This window comes from Lepus europaeus, chromosome 9 (genome assembly GCF_033115175.1).
Source record: "Lepus europaeus isolate LE1 chromosome 9, mLepTim1.pri, whole genome shotgun sequence".
Lineage (NCBI taxonomy): Eukaryota > Metazoa > Chordata > Mammalia > Lagomorpha > Leporidae > Lepus > Lepus europaeus.
In genome coordinates this window covers 58,042,032-58,065,550 of record NC_084835.1, presented here as the reverse complement: position 1 = coordinate 58,065,550, position 23,519 = coordinate 58,042,032, and the positions used below count along the sequence as shown (strand labels likewise).

The 23,519-nt window shown below is 52.9% G+C and overlaps 1 protein-coding gene across 1 annotated transcript; it reads left to right on the top strand.

The window, feature by feature from the left end:
- The first annotated feature begins 663 nt into the window (after positions 1-663).
- APCDD1 (APC down-regulated 1) lies at positions 664-23,324 on the top strand. Its single transcript, XM_062199978.1, has 7 exons — positions 664-981; positions 1,547-1,689; positions 2,256-2,314; positions 2,548-2,731; positions 4,891-5,422; positions 20,385-20,706; positions 22,876-23,324. Exons 1-7 carry the CDS (start codon positions 664-666, stop codon positions 23,322-23,324), a joined length of 2,007 nt encoding a protein of 668 aa, XP_062055962.1.
- The last annotated feature ends 195 nt before the right edge of the window (positions 23,325-23,519 follow it).

Here is a 23,519-nt window from a genome sequence, read left to right as displayed (position 1 = left end):
CTCTGCTTGGCTCAGTGCCACTGCTGAACAGCATCCTTACTCATCCAAACACCTGCATTTTTTTTTTTTTTTTTGAAAGGCAGTGGATAGTGAGCGAGAGACAGAAAGGTCTTCCTTTTTGTCGTTAGTTCACCCTCCAATGGCCGCTGCGGCCAGCGCATCTCGCTGATCCGAAGCCAGGAGCCAGGTGCTTCTCCCGGTCTCCCATGCGGGTGCAGGGCCCAAGAACTTGGGCCATCCTCCACTGTCTTCCTGGGCCATAACAGAGAGCTGGCCTGGAAGAAGGGCAACCGGGATAGAATCCGGCGCCCCAACCAGGACTAGAACCCGGTGTGCCGGTGCTGCAAGGTGGAGGATTACCCTGTTAAGCCACGGCACCGGCCAACACCTGCATTTTGTAAGCGGGCTGGTTTTGAAAACAGAAAAAGCAAACACATTTGCTTCCTCCTCCTTCGTAATGGAGCCACTCCATGCAGGAGGGCTGCGTGCGGGCTGCGGCGGGGATCCCCGGGAGCCCTTGTGGAAATGCCTTCCCGGCATGGAAACCCAGGCCACAGGAAAGGAAACCCTGGCTTCAGAACCAGCGTAGTAACTCTGAGCGTGGGTAATGACACCACTAGACAATTGCTCACTTCTGGAGTTTCCCTTCTTGCGGCTTAGGCCATGGTTCTGGGCGTGGCTAGCAGTGCTGGGCGTGAGACTGCATTTCATTTGACCACGGCACAGTCTTCTGTAGATGTCAAGCATCTTCTGCCAATTTTCCTCGAGTTGATCATACCCTACCCAAGGTGCCTTTGTCTCATTGCCCTTCACTGCTCCAAAGAGCTGCAGGAGCATCCAGAAGCTGTGATTCCATCCCAAGGCTCGCGTGTCATCAGCGGAAAAGCCCGAGAGAGTTCAGGGATGGAGACCGCATCTTCTCAGCACCAAGAGTTCTTTGAGTTCTTGGCTCATTTGGACCATGTGTTGGCCAGTCCCTGGGTATTTCTGTGGGTATCTAAATGCTGTCAGCTCGCAGGTCTGAGGGTACCCAGGTAGATTTTCATCATCTTGCTCTAAGTTCCTGCATCTCACTTTTCATGTCACACGACCTCTCCTAAGCGGTGGTTGAGCTACAAAGATGTTCAGGTGTTGACTAAAATATATGGAATTGCCCCCTGTTAGAAGTTGCATTCTGACAGGTGCATGTCGTTCATCTTTCGTATGTTTTTATTGTATAGGTTCATCTGGCGAGTGTGTTTCTGTTAACACAGCCCCAGGCATATAGTCAGTGCAACCTAAAGACTTGCTGACTTGTTTGTCACTTCAGGAGTGAACCTCAAAAGTTAACAGCGAAATTTCACATTCTAACTCCATTTGTTTTCATTGCTTTATTAGGCCAGGGGTAGTTCTGCATGAGTGAATTTCGGCCAATCTAAACTATTTGTACTGAGGATAAACTTAGTCCTAGTATGCCTTTACCCCTGAGAAATAGAAATGTGAACTTTCCTTATGAGTATTCTTAATTAAAAACTCTATATTGGGTGTTTGATTTGTCTCCTGAAAGATAATGGGAGGGAAAGGCCGCCCGGTGTCCCATGGCAGGGCTGCCTCACACCTCGCCCCTGCCGTGGCCAGCAGCTCGGTCGACAGCAGCTCCATTAGTCCATTTCCCACTGCCGTCATGAAATACTCGAGGCTGGGCACTTTGTAAAGAAAAGAGGATTGTTTAGCTCTGCGTTTTGGAGGCACTGGCTCTGGCGAGGGCCCCCCAGCTGCGCCGCCTCACAGAGGTGGGAGAACTCACGGGGAGACAGGGGGAGCCAGAGAGGCTGCAGCCTGGCCAAGCTGTGCTTTGACAACACCTTCTTGTAAGAACTAACCGGAGTTTCATGAAAACTGCCTTAACGTATGGCCTAATGACTTCCCACCAGGCCCCACCTCTTAAAGATTCCTCTAGCTCTCACTGTGGCCGTGTAGGGCACCAAACATCCTCATGTGACCCCATGAGAGACACACTCAGACTGAAGCCAGGGTACCCATTCGGTGATTAGGAGAGCAGAGGGAGCAGACAGGAGCCATGCCCAGGACCACATCCCAGCTGCGAATTTCTGGGCTGTCACATGGTACCTTTCTCCTTCTGTCTCTGTCCAGGCTGTGTTTTCGCTGGGATTCTGTAATAGGTCCATTTCTGTCTTCTGCAACCCCCATTGCATTCACTTCTAGCCTGGACAAGCGAGTCCTGGAGATGCACAACCTTATTTGCTGTTTCACAGGTGCACAGACTTGAGCTCTGGTTTGCTGAGAGTTAACCAAGTGACTGCAAGCAAGCCATGTGCGTTCTGTCCATGGACCTCATTTTTCCCACCCAGGAAATGATCTCCAAGAAGACTTGGCACTTGGAAACGTGAATTCTGTAGAGGGGGCGGTGTGGACACGGCCAAGTGCCATAGGGGAAGCCTGCCTTTCCCACCTGCAGCTGCTCCCGGCTGCGGAGGCCGTCGTCCGGCCTGAGCCACGTCTGCTGCACGGTGTCCTTTGAGCTGACTTTGTGCTTGTCTGTTTCAGGGCTGGGAGAGGGTTCTGCCCTCCTTCATCCAGACAGCAGGTCCCATCCTAGGTCCTTGGAGAAGAGCGCCTGGAGGGCTTTCAAGGAATCGCAGTGCCATCACATGCTGAAGCACCTGCACAATGGCGCACGCATCACCGTGCAGATGCCACCTACCATCGAGGGCCACTGGGTCTCCACAGGGTAAGGCCACAGAGGGGCAAGGGGCACACAGCTCGGGGCTCTCTCATGCATTGGAGACTTTGTGTCACCTGCAGTGATGGACGCCTTGTCTAGGTTCTCAGGAAGGTCCATGTTAACTCTTTGAAGTCACAGTTAGTGAGCAAGCGGGGACAAGTGCTGGAGAAACCTCGTGCGAGATGACCTTGTACCACTGCTAGCCACGTGGTACCAGTGAATGGATCCTTGTTTCCTGAACTCTATGGGCCCACTTGTGTCTAAAAAGAAACCATTAGCAAGTGAAATGAAGAGCCTGTGTTTCACCAGTGCTGAAACCTGACTTGCAAGCCGCTTAGCGTCTCAATATTCTAGCCATATTCTGGTAACTTAATCTACGGTTGCAGGGTCCAAGAGTAAGTGAAAAGCTACCTCCACCAGCCAGGGCGCAGTTCTTGGATTCTTTTCCATGCTGGGAAGCTGAGATTGGTCCCAGTTTGAGCTTGGGCTTATCTTCCATTAGAGCTTTTAAAAATAGCTGAGAGACAGATCTCTGATTTTTTTTTTCTCTCCTACCCATTAAATTGCTGAGAATTAACCAGACTGACTGGGATCTAATCACGTCTCCCCACATACTGCTCTTGGGATATGTGTAGTGGCCTTCAGGGACCCTGCTGGGAGAGAGATTGAATTATGGAGAGGAGAAAAAAGGAATTTTAGAAGATGAGGAAGATTCTGAATTTTTTTTCCTGAACATGGACTCTCTCAGAATAACCACACGATAAATCATTTGCCTCAGTCCTCTTCATGTGATGTACTTTAAAATGATTTGTCATTGTATTCAAAGTGATGGCATGCCTACCCTGCGCTGGACACTGCCCTAGATTTTGTGTAGATGAGGGTACTTCCAAAAGTTTGTGGACCGATGGAATTTAAAGATAAGGTTATTTTGTTTGCAAAGATTTTTGATGGCGTAATGTTTTCATAGTACTCATTTTCCACGAACTTGCTGAAGTCCTCGCGTGCTGCACCTCACACACATGGGGCGTTGCTGGACATCAGCTGGCAAACGTTTATGTGGCAAAGGCTCCTGCCTCTAATGTGGGGTTGACCTCTCACCAGACTGCTAACTACAACATTTAAATATTGGTGATGTTTGAGACCCACTGAGTTTGGGATTTCAGCCCGATTGCATAACTCAGCACAACGCAGATTCTCTGTTCAAAGTTACAGACCTGAGTGGAGTTACGAGGCCAGATGCCATGAGCTAAGAGCTATGACGTAACTGCAACAAGGAGCTAAAGAAGGCTTAGGGACAAATTCTTTGCATGGTGCTCTCAGAACCATCACCAGAACCGTTCACCAGCGTGAACTGATGATGATGGAGCAGTGTGAGAAGGCCTCTGAGCCGACGCTCCCGAGGCGTTTTGTGTTCCTTTCCTGCCTGTTTCTGACCCAGGAACCCAGCGTTTCTGTCATGCCCCAGCAGAGGGCATGTTCTGGCTGCCTAGCGCCAACAGAAGGAATCTTCTTTCTGTCTCCCTGTGCAGGTGGCCTCCACCTGGGCGCCCCCTCCCTTTCTCTGCCGGAGGAAGGTTAGTTCTGGATGGACGGAAGGGTGACTGTGCATTTGCCGCTAGCTGGCCAGAGTGCATTTCAGGGTGGCAGTCCCCTTGCACCTGCCTCTTCCAGACAAGGCCCACAAAATCAAAGCGTTCAGGGAGCCAGCCTCAGGGAGCTTCTGTGAGAGCCACGACTCCAGGCCCATTTCTTTCCAGAAACAAAGCCATTCCTGTGTAAGTGTGGCCCAGCAGAGTTGTGGCCCTGTGGCCTGTTCGTATTCATATCGTGAGTAGAAGATTTTATGGGCTAGAATAATAGGGAGCACCTGCTGGAGTTACACTGCCTGGTTTCGATTTCAGGCCCTGATACTTGTTGGTCACGTGACCTTGGGCATGTGCCCTAACTTGGTGCCTTGTTCCCCATTTGTGAGATGCCAGTGACGACCGTACCTAACTGCCTGGTTGTTGTAAAGGCTCAGTGAGGTGGTGGGGTGCGCAAAGGGCTCAGGAGGGAGTGAGGGCTGTGGCTCGCGTTTCAGCATCACCCAAATCTGTCAGTGTGATACCGAGCCTCTTCCTCGTGCAGTTGGGCTCACAAGGTCTTGCCTTCCTTGTCTTCTCCAGCTGCGAAGTCAGGTCGGGTCCAGAGTTCATCACCCGGTCTTACAGATTCTACCACAACAACACCTTCCAGGCCTACCAGTTTTATTACGGCAGCAACCGGTGCACAAACCCCACCTACACCCTCATCATCCGAGGCAAGATCCGCCTCCGCCAGGCCTCCTGGATCATCCGCGGCGGCACGGAAGCCGACTACCAGCTGCACAGCGTGCAGGTCATCTGCCACTCGGAGGCAGTCGCCGAGCAGCTCAGCCAGCGCGTGAACCGCACGTGCCCAGGCTTCCTGGCCTCGGGGACCCCCTGGGTGCAGGACGTGGCCTACGACCTGTGGCGAGAGGAGAATGGCTGCGAGTGCACCAAAGCCGTGAACTTTGCCATGCATGAGCTGCAGCTGGTCCGGGTGGAGAAGCAGTACCTGCACCACAACCTGGACCACCTGGTGGAGGAGCTCTTCCTCGGCGACATCCACACCGACGCCGCCCAGCGGATGTTCTACCGGCCATCCAGTTACCAGCCTCCGCTGCAGAATGCTAAGGTACCTGTTCCGGCAGCTGCCCGTGGAGCCCAGCCGTGCCCTGTCTAGTCCATAAAGCGGGTGGCCCTTTGTGTAAAGGCGTGTTCTCTGGGGTCCAGGGAGACCTGGGAGGGGAAATGTGGAAGGCTGGGTGTAGGCGAGGACACAGACGCAGTCCAAGACCCAGGTCTGCCGCCGGCGTGCTCTGTGATCTGAGGGTGTGATTTTCCTATTTGGAGCAGGTGGGACAGTGGGGCCGTGGCTCCTTTCCCCTCTAATATCCCAGGAACCTCTTCTGTGGTTCTAAGAGGAAAACACGAAGGGAAAACAGAGATGCTATAAGCCACAGTGGCGAAAGACCCCAGACCAGGCACCAACCCCAGCCCTGGGCAAGTGCAGGGTGGGTGAGGAGGGCCGCAGGAAATGTGAGTTGCCTCTGTGTCCGTAACATCCTTGCAAGATCTGCCTTGTGCTGACCATGTGGGGGTGTGTCTCCAAGGCCATGTGATGAGCGCGTTTCAGTGGAGACCTTGAACCCAGACTTCTCTCCCCCAGATCCCGTGTCCTTTCCATTGTACCCAGTGAAGGGTCAAGTCCCTGGGACCAGAAGGGAGGACTGAGGAGGACAGGGAGCGATTAGAACCGTCGCGTGTTCTCTTCTGCAGTGATACTTCAGTAATGATATTTGCAGTCCACAAAGCGTTTCCTTCCCGCCACCTGAGAGTTCATGTTAACATGAACCCGATTGCTCCCACGACGGGGCCTGGGGACTCCCAGGCCAGGAGGGGCACTGGCCTTTCTGGTCAGCAGCAGCAAGGCACGGGCAGCCCAGGCCTGCTGCAGGGGCCACGGGCTCTTCCATGCACTGTCACCTCTGCCACCCTGGTTGGCTCCCCGGCAGGGTTGCTCCCGGGGAACACAGGCTTTCCGGTTGCAGAGCCCTGTTTGGCTTTGGTGGCTTGTTCATTTTTATTTCTAACTCATTTTTCTTAGTGATCCTCATAACCAGTGGAGGCATCACAGAGAGGTGCGTTGGCCAGAGATGGCTCAGTGCCACATTCTTGATCTCCATCATCCTGAGCTCTTGTCACAAAAGTGGCCTTTGTTACGGTGGTGAAAACCCTGCTGAGCAAGTGCCTCCTCTGGCTGCACCTCACTGGGGGCATGTCCCCAGGTGCAAGGTGCAGCACGATGAGGCACAGGTGCCCCGAGACCTGGCGCTGCCTGCCACTCGCCTGCACCTGGACAGCTTGCCAACAGGGCCCACGATGCCACTGGGTTGTCCTACGACACAGACTAGGAGCCAGGTCTGCTCTTCTGCCTTGGGTGTTTCAAAGGTGCTGAAGAGGGCCAGTGAGGGCGGGACAGCTGCCTGTCCCCTTCCTGTGGGTGACCAAGGAAAGGAGCCCAGCACGGCGCCCTCCAGCAGGTGGCTTCGCTAACCATGACATCTAGGAGAACCTGCTCACCGGGGTGGTACCTGGCCTTAGTGGCGCTCCTGGGGACATGGACAGGAACCGTGGGCTTTCTTCACTTACATTCTGGGACCTCGCTTGGCTGGGTGATGGTAGCATCACTCAGGGTCAGCATTGAACACTGGCTAAGGAGCACTTCTCCAGGGTCTCTGACTCAGAGAATGGGGATTTTCTTACCTACACTTGTCTTCCTCTGAGTCCGATCAGGCCAACTTTCAAATGATCTCTGATCATGGGAGGCGTGAGCGTCATGAATAAAAATGGCAGATAACCCAGAGATCTCACGTGAGCCAAGTGCATGGCCCCATCTCTCCCTGCACCTACAGGAAGATCTGCTAGGCAGGCAGAGGCCTTGGCACCCCTGGCTCCCCTTCTGTCGTCAGAGATGCTAATAAGAACAGCAGAACAGCTGGGAAGCAGGGAGACTGGCTTGCTCCTGGAGGAGGCAGGTGCAGCCACAGCACCCACCAGGCTGCAGGCAGGGCCCGCCTCCCTGCTCCAGACTTAACCCGGGGCTGGTCGTTTGCATTCATTTGGGTTCAGGGTTGATTTCCTCACCTGTGCATGCCCATGTGGGCTCTTAGAGCTCGTAGCTCATATTAGCACTGGGAGAAAAAAAAGAAAAAAGGACCATCATCAGCTTTCATTTCTTTCTTTTTTTTTTTTTTTTTAAGATTTATTTATTTATTTGAAAGTCAGAGTTATACAGAGAAGGAGAGGCAGAGAGAGAGAGGGAGAGGTCTTCCATCCACTGGTTCACTCTCTAGTTGGCCACAACAACCGAATCTGTGCCGATCCGAAGCCAGGAGCCAGGAGCTTCTTCCTGGTCTCCCACGTGGGTGCAGGGGCCCAAGCACTTGGGCCATCCTCTACTGCTTTCTCAGGCCATAACAGAGAGCTGGATCGGAAGTGGAGCAGCCGAGACTTGAACTGGTGCCCAAAGGGGATGCCAACACTGCAGGCAGTGGCTTTACCCGCTATGCCACAGCGCTGGCCCCCACCAGCTTTCATTTCTTACCTCTGTCTTTCCCCCCTCAACTCACTGTTGTCCCTCCAACGTGTGGCCTCGGATGGAGGTCAGCAGGGGTCAGCCAGCGTTCCTCAGGCCTGCGGCTCCAGTGGACTCATCCATTCCTGTGATCAGTGCCCCTGAGAGCCAGAGCCTGTCTGTTGGGAGACCACCCACGTGTGTCTTGCAAGGAGAAATGATTGAACCCCACCATGGGAATTGAGGGTGGCTGTTGTACAGCTGATCTTTGGGGAATTTTTTGAATCAGAACAGTTGAAGAGTTTATTTTTATTTGTCTGTTTTTCTAACACTGTCTGGATCCATTGGCAGGAAAATGGACTTGGGAAATGGTAGCCCATGCTGTAATCCACTTCTGCCGCCCTCATCGGCCTGGGCACTGGTACTTTCCCAAGTCTCAGAGCCTGAGTCTTTCATTCCTGTAAAAAGTGGCAAATACACATGCGCCGAGGGGGTTAATGTCCAGAATGCCGTCTGCTGGGCCTGTGGCATGAGGAGGGTGGCTGACCAGGGGACATCAGAGTGTTTTATGAGCCTGGCTATAAAACACTTCCTCCCGTTTCTCCTCCCCATGCTGCTGCGGCGGCGGTGGTGGGAACATTCATCCGGCTTCTTACCAAGTGGATTCTAGTAGACCCGATTCCTGGATTCTAGAACCGTAGGACCTTAGATGTTGTCCACAGTGTACTCCTGAGTTGGAACAAAACAAGAGAGGACTGAAAAGCGTGCATAAGGCAATGCTGTTTGCATAAAACAGACTGAAGAAGAAGGAAGAGGCCAGTGTGCCAAGGAACCCAACGTTCCTGGGAGGGTGTCTAAGGCAGTGAGACCCCTGCCTGGGACTCGGGGGAGAGACACTGCCTGCCATGCATTTGCCTCCCTTTTGCAGTTTGTACCATGATCTTCCAGCGCCTGAACATCATCACCTACAGCAGGACCCTGAGGCCCAGAGGCAAGCTGTGGACATACATGAAGCCGCAGGGCCAGCTGGGAGGAGAGTGCAGGCGTCTGGAGCCTGGCTGCCGTGTGCCCTGGGCTGGCTGCGGCTGCCCCGCCGGGCCGACTGGGGGTTGGTCGAGGGCCGCGTGGCTCTGGGAACTGAAAGGGCCCATTCTTTTCGTGTTGTCCTTCCCGTTGTACCTCTTGGCCTGCAGTGTGCGGCAGAGTCCTCGGGAAGTTTTCAGATCCTTCCCCAGGACAGCTAGGCAAAGGGATGAATGGCCTTGGCTGGCCGCGTCTTTCCAGAAGCTGGGCGTGTCAGAGCCCTGGCCGCCATGGCTGTGACCCGACAGGGGGCTGCGGCAGCAGGTTGTCTGCTCCAGCTGTGGCCAGAAGGAGCGTGGAGAGCATCCTCAAAGCCCACACAGGCCTACCCCGGGGCAGGGGCTGGAGCTCCGGCTTTGAACTCTCCTCCTTCCCTAATTGCGGCTCCGTAGAGACCTGGCTGAAAATTAGCTTAAATACTAAATTGAGTTTGAAACCACGAGTCTCAGCCCCTCTGGAAACAGGACACCGTGTAAAAATAGAAACTTTAAGTCGATGTGTTTTTCTAAGCTTTATGCAGCTTTGCCGTGAGGTTTGAGTCCTCCAGCAAATAAATCATGTTTGCAGGTCCAGGTGCATGGAGAGGGCCCTTTCGGGATGAAATGGGCTACTCCTCTGGAACAAAAGTCAAGACAGTCCAAAATAACCCAGCAATTCGCTGCCTTGCCCTAGTCACGTCTAGCACTGGGGCAGCCGTGGCCCTCTGCTCGGGTTCTTCAGAGCCCAGCAGCCCTCGGTGGCCAGGTTCGTTCTTTCAGGGATGGCATAGATTGATAATTAAAAGCCGACAATTGCCAGGGGCCTTAGAGATGCCTGAGCCTCAGGACCAGATGGTTAAGCACATAGAATTGGTCTTTCTCCAAGATTCTGCACTGCTGTAGGCACGGGGTCGTAAATCAGAGGGACTGTGTGCAGACCAGACAGCATTCCCCAGCACGTTGACGGCCGCAGCGCTGCCCAGCGCGGGAAGGGAAGCAGCGGGATTTTCGAGGACCTGAGCCTGGGAGAGAGAAGAGGCTCACGTGCTTTCACCCTGGAGTTCTGCAGGAGCCTCCAGACTGGGGCCCAGCACATGCATTTGAGGGGGCTTGCCTCTCAGGGCCGTTTTAGGGTGCAGTCACCTCCTGCGGTCCCCTGGGGAATTTGGTTCCCAGATACTGAGGACGCCCTGATCAGCAGGTGCGCAAATCCCATACAGGGAACAGTGCCGAATCTGCATGGAACCTACACACATCCTCCGGCAGACTCTAAATCAACTCCGGATGGCTTATCCCCATCGCAGTGTAAATGCTGTGTCAATAGTTCTTACACCTTATATTCTAGGGAATAAGGATGAGGGAAAAAGTTCGCACATGTTCAGTACAGACATAATTGGTTTTTGAATATTTTTGAACCACTGTCGGTTGAATCCTCACGTGCAGAACCCGTGGATACAGAACCTGCAGATAGAAAGGGCCGACTGTGTAAAGTACAGGTGGACTGCAGGACGTCCTGGTGTGTGTGACAGCAGAGGGACTTTGGACCACATGGTTGCGGGCTGTGGGCCCTTCTTTCCTGCAGCAGGTGTTGGGCTGTGTGGCAGGAAGGGCTCTTCCTGTGCATGTGCCTGGCCCAGCTCCTCAGTGGGAGGAGGCTGGGATCACTGGAACATGGAAAGGGCCAGGCCGTGCCCCTTCTGTTTGCACCAGTGTATGGGAGAGGGATCGCAGAGGTGATGGTGGGTGGAGGAGGGGGCAGGAACGGAGGTTGAAGGCGGCAGGAACTGACAGTTTCGGAAGCCCGTCTTAGGTGAAGGCTGACTCCTCAAAACCATGACCCCAGGCGTTTGCACTAAGGCAGCTAGTGCTGCGCATGATATGGAAGCAGGGAGCTGGTGACTGGGGTCAGCCGAGGGGGTCTGGACTCTTGAAAGGGCTGCTTTTGTGGGCATCTTGCTTGGGCCAAGCTTGGAGGAGTCACATGGCTGCTGTCCTGCAGGGCTGTTGGCATCCACTCGTACCGCAGACATGGCTCATTCTGTTTGTCCACTCCAGAGGGTCTCTGCAGATAAACAGGCACATCAGGGTGCTTTATTTAAGCAGTCAGCAGACCAGGAAAGATTTGTTGTCTGGGACAATGCAAGTGGTAAACATTTCATCCCTTAAAAGGCAAAAGAGCTCCAAGGATAGATCGAAAGCCTCGGCAGCAGGAAATTAGCCATTTAAGAAGTATGTCTTAAGTCCCTACTGCGTGGGGCAGTTAGCTGAGCACCATGGGGACAGAGCAGGAGGTGGATGGGCCAAGCTATAGGGTCCTTGGGATACAGTTAGTGTGCTTTAATTATTTAAATGAACTAAAATGCATAGGCGTGGAAGAGACAGCCAAACAAGTAAAACTAAATAGCAGTTTTCTTCTGTAACCATTCCTGGAGTCATTTTGACCAAAGAGCTAGCTTCTGGTGCTAGTTGGTAGCCAGCCATTGAGTCCATGTGCAGTGTGCACCATGCAAGTAAGGCAGAGGCAAAAATCACTCTTTGTGATTCTTGATGTTTCCTAAAACAAGAAAGTCCATATGAGCTCACGTCTTAGATTCTGACTTGTTAGAAATCCCACTTGCAGTAAACCATGGTGCTCCTGAGGATGTGCCACATGTCCCTTAGCTACAGGATGCAGAAGAGAGTTCAGTTGGTCCCTGCAGCGTGGAGCCAACCACAGACCAAAAGGATGAACAATCCGCCTTTCACTCCTTCTCTCCCAACCCCTTCCTCCTGGCCCATCCTTCACAGATGGTTTTGTAAGAGACTGGGGTGCTGTGCATTGTCCCTGTGAGACGCTGTCAGCAACCCGTGCCCTGGAGCATGTGTGCACCTCCTGCAGGGCTGGCTGGGCTTGCTGGCCAGTGCCCTGCTGTGTACATGTGACATTGTCCCACCTGCCAGGAGCAGTGGGACTGCAGGTGTCAGTCAGGAGGGCTGCTGGCACAAAGCACCCTAGACCTTTACTCATCACCTTTCTAGAGGCTGGAAGCCTGACACATGGGTGCCAGCATGGTTGGGTTCTGGTGAGGGCCCTCTTTCAGGTTGCAGATACTGATTTCTCCACCGATCCTCAGCTGGTGGGAAGACAGAGCCCTTTGCAGTCTCTTTCATAAGGACACTAATCCTGTTCCCAGGGGTTGCAGCCTTATCACCCCCCCTTACCAGGCCTCCCTCCAGTCACCCTCACCTTGAGGGTTAAGATTTCAACCTGTGCATTCAGGGAACACAGCATTCAGGTCGTTGCAGCAGGTAGACAACCAGCCACAGCGTCTACACCCAAAGCTACAATAAAAGGACATAAGCTGTGTGACTGCAGCCTGTCACCTTCATTATGATCCCTTTGGGTGATCAAGATGAGCCTTAGTTCTTAAACACCTAGGACCCCAGATCCAAGAAGCACTCCAAGTGGCCCTACCCACAAGAATGTTGGCTGCAGCATCTACAGTGAATGCTACCTAATCTGTTCACTTCTTCAAATGTCTACTGACAGCTGCCTGCCCCTCAGTGTGTCAGTCAAGGGCCCCACGCTGCCCTCTTCATGCATGGCAGTGTCCTGGATGTCAGGCGAGTATGAGACAAAGAATGCTTTGGCCTTGACCTTGAAGAACGTTAAACAGTGCAACAGGGACTTTCTGAGAAGGGTGTACTGGCAGACATCAAACAGTATGTGGAAAGATGGAATGTTTAAAAAAAAGTCCACGGGGAGAGCATTTTGTGAAGCTGTTAGACCACTACTTAAGACTCCCACATCCCCATCGAGTGCCTGGTTCTAGTCCTGGCTGCTGTACCTCTGCTCCACACCCTGCTGATGTACACCCTGGGAAGCAGCAGATGATGACTCGAGTAGTTGGGTCCCTGCTACCTACTTGGGTGACCTAGATTGAGTTCTGGCTTCCCAATTTCATGCTGGCCTGGCCCTAGCTGTTGTAGGCATTTGGGGAGTGAACCAGTAGATCTCTATCTGCCTTTTACAAAGATGGATGGATGGATAGATGGGTAGGTAGATCATATTTTGTAAAAGATAAGTCTCTTTTGGTGCAAAGAAGTTTGAAAGCCAGGCATAGTTTTTTTGTTTGTTTGTTTTTGTTTTTTTTTCATAATGCACATTGCCAGACTTTTTGAAGACCCCTGGTACATGCAGGATTATTTTTAGCAGAAATTTAATCAGCCCCACCGCAAATTGAACATTAACCATGGAGGGTTTCTTTCTGAGAAGCATGAATGTGGTGTTTATCCCATGGAACAAAACCCTAGGATAGGAAGTCTCCGTCATTTAGTTCCATTTCTCTTCCTCCTCAAACAAAACTTTTCAGCCCAAGAAATGCTCCTTTTGAGGAATGGTGTTTTAGCCGGGCCGCTTCTGTAGTGGAACTGTTGACGGCAAGATCCTGTCAAGGCATTTCTTCCATTCAGGGGAGATGGCAGAAATAAGCGGGCACTGTCACCAAATGGTGACAAACCAGCTATGCAGAGATAAGAGAATCCCATAGTCCTCGGTCAGAGAAGACCTCCCCCAGGGCCGGAGTCCTTGATGGAGAACCTCAGCCTGCGAGGCCCTCAGGGCCAGGAGGGAGCACTCAGCAAGTCCCCGTATCAACGTAGGGTCCAATTCTACTTCTGGTTTGTCAAGTCGTCAGAGCCAAGTTCTTTCCTCTCTGCGTCTTGGTCACCCCTTCTGGAACATTACCCATGGTCGCCTTGGGAGGTGTAACGCTTAGGGAGAGGATGGGCTCTGAAGAAGCCAGCGTCCTGCAGATGCAAGCCACAGTTGCTGAACTTGCGAGCAGGCAGCTGGGCAGGAGGCAGAGGGCAGAGGCGGCAGCCCCACCTGCCCACCCCACGCAATGACACTGCTCACTGAGAAAGCCTGAGGTTGAGTGTTCCCTCTTAGAATAAACTTGACTTCTGTTTTTTGGTTTTTTTTCCCCTGAGATTAATTGTATAAGGATCTTTTTCTCTCTCCTCCCTCTTTTGGCTTTATAGCTTTTAATAGTTGGTGTAAAGAATAGCAACAAGGAAGCAACAAGGTGCTGGTCTCTCGGCTTTGACCTTCAAGTCATCTTGTGTTCAGAGATCTGACTGTAAATAGCCCTATTTCTAGGTTCAGGGAAGTGGAGAGGTGCAGATGCCAAGTCGGTGAGCTTGGGAAAGGGCACTCACTTCTCAAGGGAGAATCAACCACGCATTAGAATGTGCATCAAAAACAGAAAAAAAGTAATTTCAGGGAGCAAACGGTATCTCACTCCTCATGTTTGAAAACTCCACCTATGCCTTCTTTGCGTCAGCTACACTTGAAAGGCTACTCTTCCGGAAAAGCGTGTCAGCAAAAAACTTCATAGCGCCAATAGAGGTCCTTCAGGAAGTTTGTGGACAAAATGGGTGTCAAAGATGAACTTATTCTGGGCAGAAGATTCTGTAGTTCCTTCATAGTTTGATCATAAGCTTCATTTTCTGTGTGCTGATGGGCTTTTGCACATGGGCTTTGGTTTCTGCCTCCCTGGACTTATTCTGCAGATCTCTTTAATTTTCATTCAAGCCAAGATTGTGAAATCAGAGCACAAATGATTTTCAAATCCATCTACAAAGCATTAGAGGTCTCTGTATAACCCTGGCTAAAACTGTCCCTTGTCAACAGGATCCACAAGGAGGCCAGGAAGGCCGCTTTTGTGGGCCATCTTTGGTTTCTTAACTAGCAGCCAAAGAGTTGATTCGGCTGGTCTGGGAAGAGGGCTTGGCCCGTAGTTAAGATGCCCATTAGGATGCCCACATTCCACATCAGGGGGCCAGGGTTCAGTCCCTGGGTCCAACTCCTGAGTCCAGCTTCCTACTAATGCAGACCCTGGGAGGCAACAGTGATATCCTTAACACTAGCTCTAACCCTAAGTACCGTAAACCTAGCTTGAAAACTAGCACTAACCTTAACCCTAAAGCTAGCTGTAACCCTAGACCTAACCTTAACTCTAACCCTAGCTCTAACCCTAACTGTAACCCTAATCTAGGCTATAACCCTACTGCTAAGCTAAACCCTAACCCTAAACCTGACTATAGCACTAGCTGTAACACTAACCCAAACCGTAGCTCTAACCTTAGTGCTAACCTTAGCCCAAACTCTAAACCTAACTCTAACCCTAGTCCTTAACCTAACCCTAACCTTAGCTCAAGTAGCTGGGTTCTTTTTCTTTTCTTTTTTTTTTTTTTTTTTGACAGAGTGGACAGTGAGAGAGAGAGAAAGGCCTTCCTTTTGCTGTTGGTTCAGCCTCCAATGGCCGCCGCGGCTGGCACACCGCACTGATCCAAAGGCAGGAGCCAGGTGCTTCTCCTGGTCTCCCATGGGGTGCAGGGCCCAAACACTTGGGCCATCCTCCACTGCCCTCCCTGGCCACAGCAGAGAGCTGGCTTGGAAGAGGGGCAACCGGGACAGAATCCGGCACCCCAACCGGGACTAGAACCCGGTGTGCTGGCGCCACAAGGTGGAGGATTAGCCTGTTGAGCCATGGCGCCGGCCCAGTAGCTGGGTTCTTGACACCCATGTGAGAAACCTGGATTGAGTTCCCAGCTCCCAGCTCCCAGCTCCCAGCTCCCAGCTCGGCAGAGTCCCAAACATTTCAGGCACTTAAGGAGTAGACTGGCAAATTGGAGCACTGTTTTCCCTGCCCTGCAAACAAATTTCGAAAAAAGTTTAAAAACAGGTAACTTGTCAACGGCCAACTAAAAAAAAAAAAATGGAAAGAGCAAAGGAGCTTGAACAGACATTTCTTTAGACGGTGCACAGATGGCCAATATGCTTGTGAAACAGTATTCATCCCCTCCAATCTCAGGGAAGTGTAGTGAGAATCACAGTGGAATACTGAGTCACTCATGTGGATGCCTGTGATGAAAAAAATATAGAAAATATCAAGTGCTGGTGAGGATGTGGAAAGCTGGGGGCCCTGGTGCGTTGCTGGTGGGAATTTAAATTGTATAGCCCTGCAGAAAAGAATATGGGGAGTCCTCAAAGTATTCACCGTAAGGTGACCTTGTGTCTTAACTATTTCATTTCTGAGCATGTGCCCAGGAAATCGAACAGCTGTGTATACCCATGATTCATAGCATTATTCAGAAGAGCTGACAGACATAAGCACCCCACGTGTCTGCTGATGACTGGATAACAGAATGCGGTGTAGACGCCCAGGGGAAGAGGATTCATTCTTACAAAGGAATGGCATTCCAACACACTTGGTGCTGCAGATTAACTTTGAAGGCATTCTGTCTCCTGAAAGAGGCCAGAGCAGGACAAATTAGTTGTCCTCTGATGGGCGGCGTAGAGAGCAGACCGATTCATAGACAGAAAGCCTGGAGCTGTGGGTCGAGGGAAGGGGAAGTTGGTATTTAAAGGACCTGGAGTTTCAGTTTGGGAAAATGAAAACAGGCTGGCGATGGATGGTGGCGATGGCTGCACAGCACTGACGGATGACTTGAAGTCACTGAACTGTACACCTGTACACCTGGTCAATTCTTCTTGTGTTTTTGACCTCAGTCACGTGACAGTAACTAGTGTAAGAATTTGGCAAGACCAGTTCCCAAGAGCCAGGCCCGTGCACTACATGCATCTTGCCTTAAACTCATGCAGATGCACCTGGTGCACACAAGGCTTCCTCTGGACTGCCCAGCCTGCCTGGCTCTGCTGCTGCCAACAGACCCTTCAGCCGGGACCAGTGTTTGTCTGAAGTGACCAGGCCAGCCAGGTCCTCATCTTGGGATTCTGGACCCCTGCCTTGTTGTTCATACAAAAGAGTACCCTGTAAACACCAAACACTCGCACTCTGGGTGTGGTGCCATTCTGGGACCACTGGGATGACAGCCGTGCCCTCCTCCCCTCACCCCAAGCCTCCTCTTGTTGAATTGAAAAGCAGTTGAGCCTCGATATGATCCCAGCAGCGCCGTCTGCAGGGACCAAATTGCCTTCTTCCCCTGCCCCCAGCCCCTTCTAAGAAACATTCCGAGTCCTTCCTGAATTGGTAACTGCCATTTGAGAAAGCAACCACATCTTTTCATGGATTGATACCCATAGCTTCTTTTAATTTTATAAATAATTATAAATAATTTTATGTATCTGAAAGGCAGAATGACGGAGGGAGAGACAGACCTTTCATCTGCTGGTCCATTCACCAAATGGTGGCAATGGCCCGAGCTGAGCCAGACAGGAGCCAGGAGCCTCATCTGGGTCTCCTGTGTGGGTGGCAGGGGCCCAAACACTTGGGCCATCCTCCACTGCTTTCCTAGGTGTGTTAGCAGGGAGTTAGATTGGAAGTGGAGCAGCTGGGACTCAGACTGTGCTGTGTCCCAAGGCTCACATCTCAGAAGGGCCTGAAATGAATTAGTCACAGGTGATGATTTCAGATTCCCAGATGACGGGGGGCAGACCAGGCTGTGGGGCCTGGTGCAGGGAGGAGGTGGAGATCGGGGCTGGTAGAAGTGAACAGGGCAGCCCACGTAGCCCTTTCTGGGCCTGCCCGGGAGCAGGCATGGTGGCAAGTGTGCATCACTCTGGGAATGGCACACACTTGGAGCACCTGACCAGACGTATACACCCAGGGGCTGCTCTCTCCAGAATTTGGGGCCCACCTGCCGGTGGTGCTGACCCTGGTGCTTGGCCAGGACTGGCCCCTACACAGCCTGGATGTCTTTGTCGGCAGAAACCTGCACAAAATCCCCACTGTCCTGTGTGTGGAATCAATGATTTGAACCCAAGCTCTAGGCTGGTGTGGACTCTGTGCAGGGAAGACCGGGAGCCAGGATGGCAGGCGGGATTTTGATGATGATGGTCCTAGCCCTTGCAGGGTCACCTGTCGTGTGCGGGAGCTGGCCCGGGCATCACGTACCTCTTCACTTTGCATCCTGCACCTTGTGGACCGGTACCCTGTTCTGGAGTGAAAAGCTTGGAACTTTTAGCCTAGTGGTTTGCTAAGGAAAAACTTAGTGGCAAAGCTCCTGAACCCAGGGGTGCTTTCTTGTACCCCAGTTGGTGTTTCATTCACCCCAGCAGCATTTGAAAGGCAGTGGCCCCTTTGTCGGGGGAGGGGTGAGAGGCTGCTTGTTGAGTCTTTAGACCAGAGGGGGCTGAAATGGAAACCATCTACTGGGCATTTCTTGCAGCAGTTACGCAAGGCAGTATAATGATGGCCATTGTACAAGTTGAGGAAGTTGGTGACAGAAATGAATAAGGTGCCCAAGGTCACCAGGTGGGAAGCGGTGGGGTTTGGCCCTGGCCCACATGACCTGGCTGGAACCGTCTCCACGCTGAGATTCAGCAGAGCCCTCCTGGGCCGAGCACAGATGCTCCGCCCTCTCTCTGTTTCTCACCAGAGTGAACACGGGGGCAGGTCTGTTTCTCCTGTGTCCCCAGGACTGTCAGAAACTGCAGGCACTCATGTCCCCGGATGGCGAAGACCTGGCCTTCATCTCCTGCTGTGGCTTGTTTGATCCCATCGTCTCCAGGCCACTAACCCCGTCAGCAGAGGAAACATCCGCTGTCGGAAATGGCAGCACTGAGCTCACGTAGCAAGCACAGCAGCGCGTGTTACAGAGCACGCCGTTTTCCGTGGAGGAGATCCTGGCTCGGGGCCGCCGGGAAGCCTGCCCTCCACCCGCCCTGCCACCCTCTGGAGGAAGCCCAGTGTCAGACCCAAGGGCAGCCCCAGCCAGGCCACGTGACCAAGGGCTGGGAACCAAAAGGCCTTGACGTGGAGCTCTCTGGCTCCTGCAAACAGATGCATGCTGGTGCAGGGTGACCCCATGCCAGCCTTGTCCAGAGGCTTGAGGCTGCGGCGCCCAGGGCTGAGTGTCCACATGAGCATGGAGCCACAGCCTGGGTCAGAGTGGCCTGTTTTCTATCCGTCAGTGTTCTGCCAGCCCCTTGGGCCTTTGAACCCCACCCCAGTGGGAGGAGAATAGTGGAGGGACAAGCCCATGTTCCAGGTGAGGCAGCCCCTGGCGTCAGACCGCAGGGTAATGGTGCTGTATTCAGGCATCCAGCGCTCCCCTCGCCCAGATTCGGGCTTTCTGTGATGGCCCTGCAGACCCCCCCACCCCACCCCCGCCGCCAGGAATAGCTGGCACCCTTGGCACCCACACTCCTCATAGGAGGCCTTTGCACGCCCAACCTGATCAGCCATGTCCACATACCATGTCAGTGTTAGAAAAGGCTGGAGGACCTCCTGAGATGCACACACCACTCTCTTGCATGAAGGAACTTGCGGAAAGCTAGGAAAGCAGGATGGAGACGGAGTCTGGAAGCTTCCCCACCCCGAGGCTGTCAGATGCGAACAAACTGCCCATGTGGTCACCTCCCAGGGGACCCTGCCCCCTCTAAACAGCTCCCTTCATGCACAGCCTTCGGGATGCTGCCCTTTAATTGATGAAAGTTGATCGTATTGAAACAGCGTAAAACTGAGCACTGTAAAACTTGGCGGGTGCGCAGCTCACCAGCATTAAGCACAGCCACATTGCTGTGTGACCGTCCCCAGAGGACTTCTGTCATCTTCCCAAAGGGGAACGCCACCCAGGAAGCTCCTCGGTCCTCGCTCGCCCTTCCCTCCAGCCCCAGCCGGCCTCGCTCTCTTCCACCTTCTGTTCCTGTGATTCCTCCAGGTCCCTCGTGTGAGTGAAGTCACCCGATATGTGGCCTTTTATGGCCAGTCTGTTTCACCCAGCGCAAAGTCCTTGCGGTTCATCCATGTTGGAGCGTGTGTCAGAGTTTCCTTCCTTTTTAAGGCTGAATCATACTCCATTGTGTATACAGCCCATGTCTTGTTTACCCTTCATCTGTCAATGGACGCTCGGGTTGCTTCCGCCTTTTGTGCGCCGTGAATAATGCTGTTACAAACATGGGTATGCAAATGCCTGTCTGAGTCCCTGTGTTCAGGTCTTTTGGGAATATACCCAGAACTGGAATTGTTGGACGAGATGGTCATGCTGTGTTTGGTATTTGGGGGAACTACAGTAATGTTTTGTTTAGCAACTGCCTCGTTTTACCTTCCCACCAGCAGGGTCCAGGGTTCTAATTTCTCCACCTCCTCACCATCACTTCTTTGCTGCTGCTGTTACTGTTTTGAAGTACCCCTCCCAGGGGCTGTCTGGTGTTGCCACTTTGGAGACTTACTAAGAGCCTAAAGAGGGCTCGTGCCAGAGCTGAAATGCTTAGGCCGATCTGTACTGTCGGCACATGCGTGTGCATGTGTGTGTAGACATGGCGCACACCCCCTTTCCCTCTTGCCTGTGCACCAGGGCAGGGCCCTGCTGCCTCCTGGCCATCCAGCTTACAACTAAGGTGGCTTGGGTGTGAAGGCCCTGCCCTGGTGGACCCCATATGTAAAGAAATGCGTGAGGGTGCATATTCCAGGGAGTTGAAGGTGTCTCAGTGTTTGCTTGTGTGTTTGCAGAACCACGACCACGCCTGCATAGCCTGTCGCATCATCTTCCGCTCCGACGAGCACCACCCTCCCATCCTGCCCCCAAAGGCTGACCTGACCATCGGCCTGCACGGGGAGTGGGTGAGCCAGCGCTGCGAGGTGCGCCCCGAGGTCCTCTTCCTCACCCGCCACTTCATCTTCCACGACAACAACAACACCTGGGAGGGCCACTACTACCACTACTCGGACCCCGTCTGCAAGCACCCCACCTTCACCATCTACGCCCGGGGCCGCTACAGCCGCGGAGTGCTCTCCTCCAGGGTCATGGGAGGCACCGAGTTTGTGTTCAAAGGTAGGATTCCTGCCTTGGGTCCCACGAGCAGTTCTGGAACATTCGTGTTGAGGCAGAGCCTAAGGGACGGATGGGGCTTCTTATGTGCGTGAACTGCTGGGGAGAAAATGAGGGAATAATCGATGTCTCCAGGCAGTCTTCCCAGTACTGCCTGCCTGCTCAGAACAGGGCCCGGTGCTTAACCTTGGCCTTGGCCTGCTGGCCCAGTCACATACATGTGGGCTGTGGTCCAAGGAGGATGTTCCTGGGAATGAAGTCTCCAGTCTGTGTATTTCCTCATGTGATGGATCCCGAGCTGCCCTCTGATGCCCACCACGCTCGCCCATGGGCCCCAGTGTTTTCTGGAGCAGGCAGCGAGGAGGAGGGTTGACACCCCGGGAGCTGGGAGCTGTCCTTTCCAGCCCTGAGCTTGTCCTGCACGTGAGAAGCTGTCCCAGGCCTGCAGGTGGGGTCTCCTTGGGGAAGACCCATGCTGTGTGCTGACCACCCAGCCGGGAAGCTAGGACAGAGCTGCCCTGGGCTCAGGCAGGCAGGTCTCGTGGTCACTGTTTCTAGAAGTGTCTTTCTTTGTTTTTGATTTGCGCACCTTTGTAAAGTGCTGTCAGTCCTGTCTTGCCAGATAAAGCGAGAAGGCCTAGATCCGGGGTGCAGCTCCCTGGGGAGCCTTGTGTGGTTCAGCTCAATGAGGAGAAGCATTCCTGTTGATGCCAATGAGCCCTAGAGCATCTCATCGGTCCTTCTAGGGAGGACAGCTTGCTCGGGAACACCCCGCCTTGGATGAACTTGACTGAGAGAGAGCACTCGTTATCTGATTCCAGCCCAGTGCATACACGGAATGTGGTCCCTGGGAGGACCTTCCGAAGCCCTGCTCTACAGGGGCTAGGACTTCTACTTAAATTGATTGCTCATGTTTTTCTCATTTGCAGCCTAACGTACATAGGATGCCTGGTTTATGGGCCTGCATTCGCTTGTGAGAATGCTCACTGCTATAGGCACTTAGCACCGAAACTTTGAGAAACAAAAACAAAAGTCTGCCTCTGGCTGGATCTTACTTCTTGCCCCAGAGTGAGCGTTACCAAGACAGCTCCCGGGGAGCCCTCTGCTGAGTTCTCTTCGCAGCCACAGGCACGGCCAGCTGCAGCCTGACTCAGCGTTTGCTCACCACACGTGGCCTGTGTTTTCTGGCCACATCTTCAGGGGTTCAAACAAGCAAGAAGCAGACATTCACTATTCGCTAATGTTTCCACCGTAGTCTTCTGGAGCAAAGAGGCCTCTCTGTGGAGAGTTTTAACATAGTGATTTTTAGGTGATTTTACTAGCAGAAATGGGAAGAACTGTAGACACAGTTCCCGAAATCCTCAAGTCCCTTATATAAAATGGAGTAGTATTTGCATAGAACCTACATGCATCCTCCAGTGGACTTTTTAAAAAGTTTTTTATTCATTCAAAAGGCAAAAAGAGAGGTAGAGGCAGAGAAACAGAGAGATCTGCCGTCTGCTAATTGACTCCCCAAACGACCTCGAAGCTTGGGCTGGGCCAGGCTGATTCTGGGAGCTGGGAACTCAGTCTGGGCCCCCTACTTGAATGACAGGGACCCAACTACTTGAGCCATCACTGTAGCATCCCAGGGTGTGCATTAGGAGGAAGCTGGAAGAGAGCGTAGCGCTGGGACTCAGATCCGTTAGACACTCAGATGTGGGATTAGGCATCCCAAAACTGCTAGGCTAGATGCCTGCCCTGCCTTACTACTCTAAATAATCGCTAGATGATTCATAATACCCAATACCATGGAAATGCTATGTAAATTGATGTTTACTGCGTTACTTAGTAAATCACAAGAAAAAAAGTCTGTGTTTGATACAGATGCAATTTTTATAGACCTAATTTTTTCTTTTTCCATGTGTGATTGGTTGAATCTTCCGATGTGGACCTCATGGATATGGGTCCAGCTGTATTTAGTGTGACTGCCATAAAAATCAACACAGTAAACTCTCCCCACCTGCAAACGCTTGTACGATTCCTGCAGTTGGGGTAGGGGTGTGGGATTGGTCCGATTGTGTTTCCACCAAAGAGCCTGGTCCAGGCAGGGCGTCTCCAGCATTTGCTGCAGGATGTCTGTGCCCCAGGCTTCGTCCAGAGGGTCATGGGATTCTCCTCTCTCATCTGCAGTGAATCACATGAAGGTCACCCCCATGGACGCGGCCACAGCCTCGCTCCTCAACGTCTTCAACGGAAACGAGTGTGGGGCCGAGGGCTCCTGGCAGGTGGGCATCCAGCAGGACGTGACGCACACCAACGGCTGCGTGGCCCTGGGCATCAAACTACCTCACACAGAATACGAGATCTTCAAAATGGAGCAGGACGCCCGGGGCCGCTACCTGCTCTTCAACGGCCAGAGGCCCAGCGACGGGTCCAGCCCAGACAGGCCCGAGAAGAGGGCCACGTCCTACCAGATGCCCTTGGTCCAGTGCGCCTCCTCCTTGCCCAGAGGCGACGATTTATCAGAGGACAGCCGAGGCCACCAGTACGGCGGGGCGCCTGGGAGGAACGCCCGTCCCCTGCAGCAGGCTGCCCTCGCCTGCCTCTGGGCGCTGTTGCTTCCCAGCATCCTCAGATAGAAGTCTAGAGAAAGTTCTCTTCTTCCAGACGCGGATTCCTTACAACTCGCAGACTTTCTTCCCGAGACACAGGACATTGATTGTGTTGATGCACTTGAATGCTGGAGAACTGTCAGTCCCCTCCCCCGCCCCAGCCCTCCCTCCCGGCCCCCGAGTCATGAGCAGCGTGTTTGAAGTTTCTGCTTTGAACTCCGT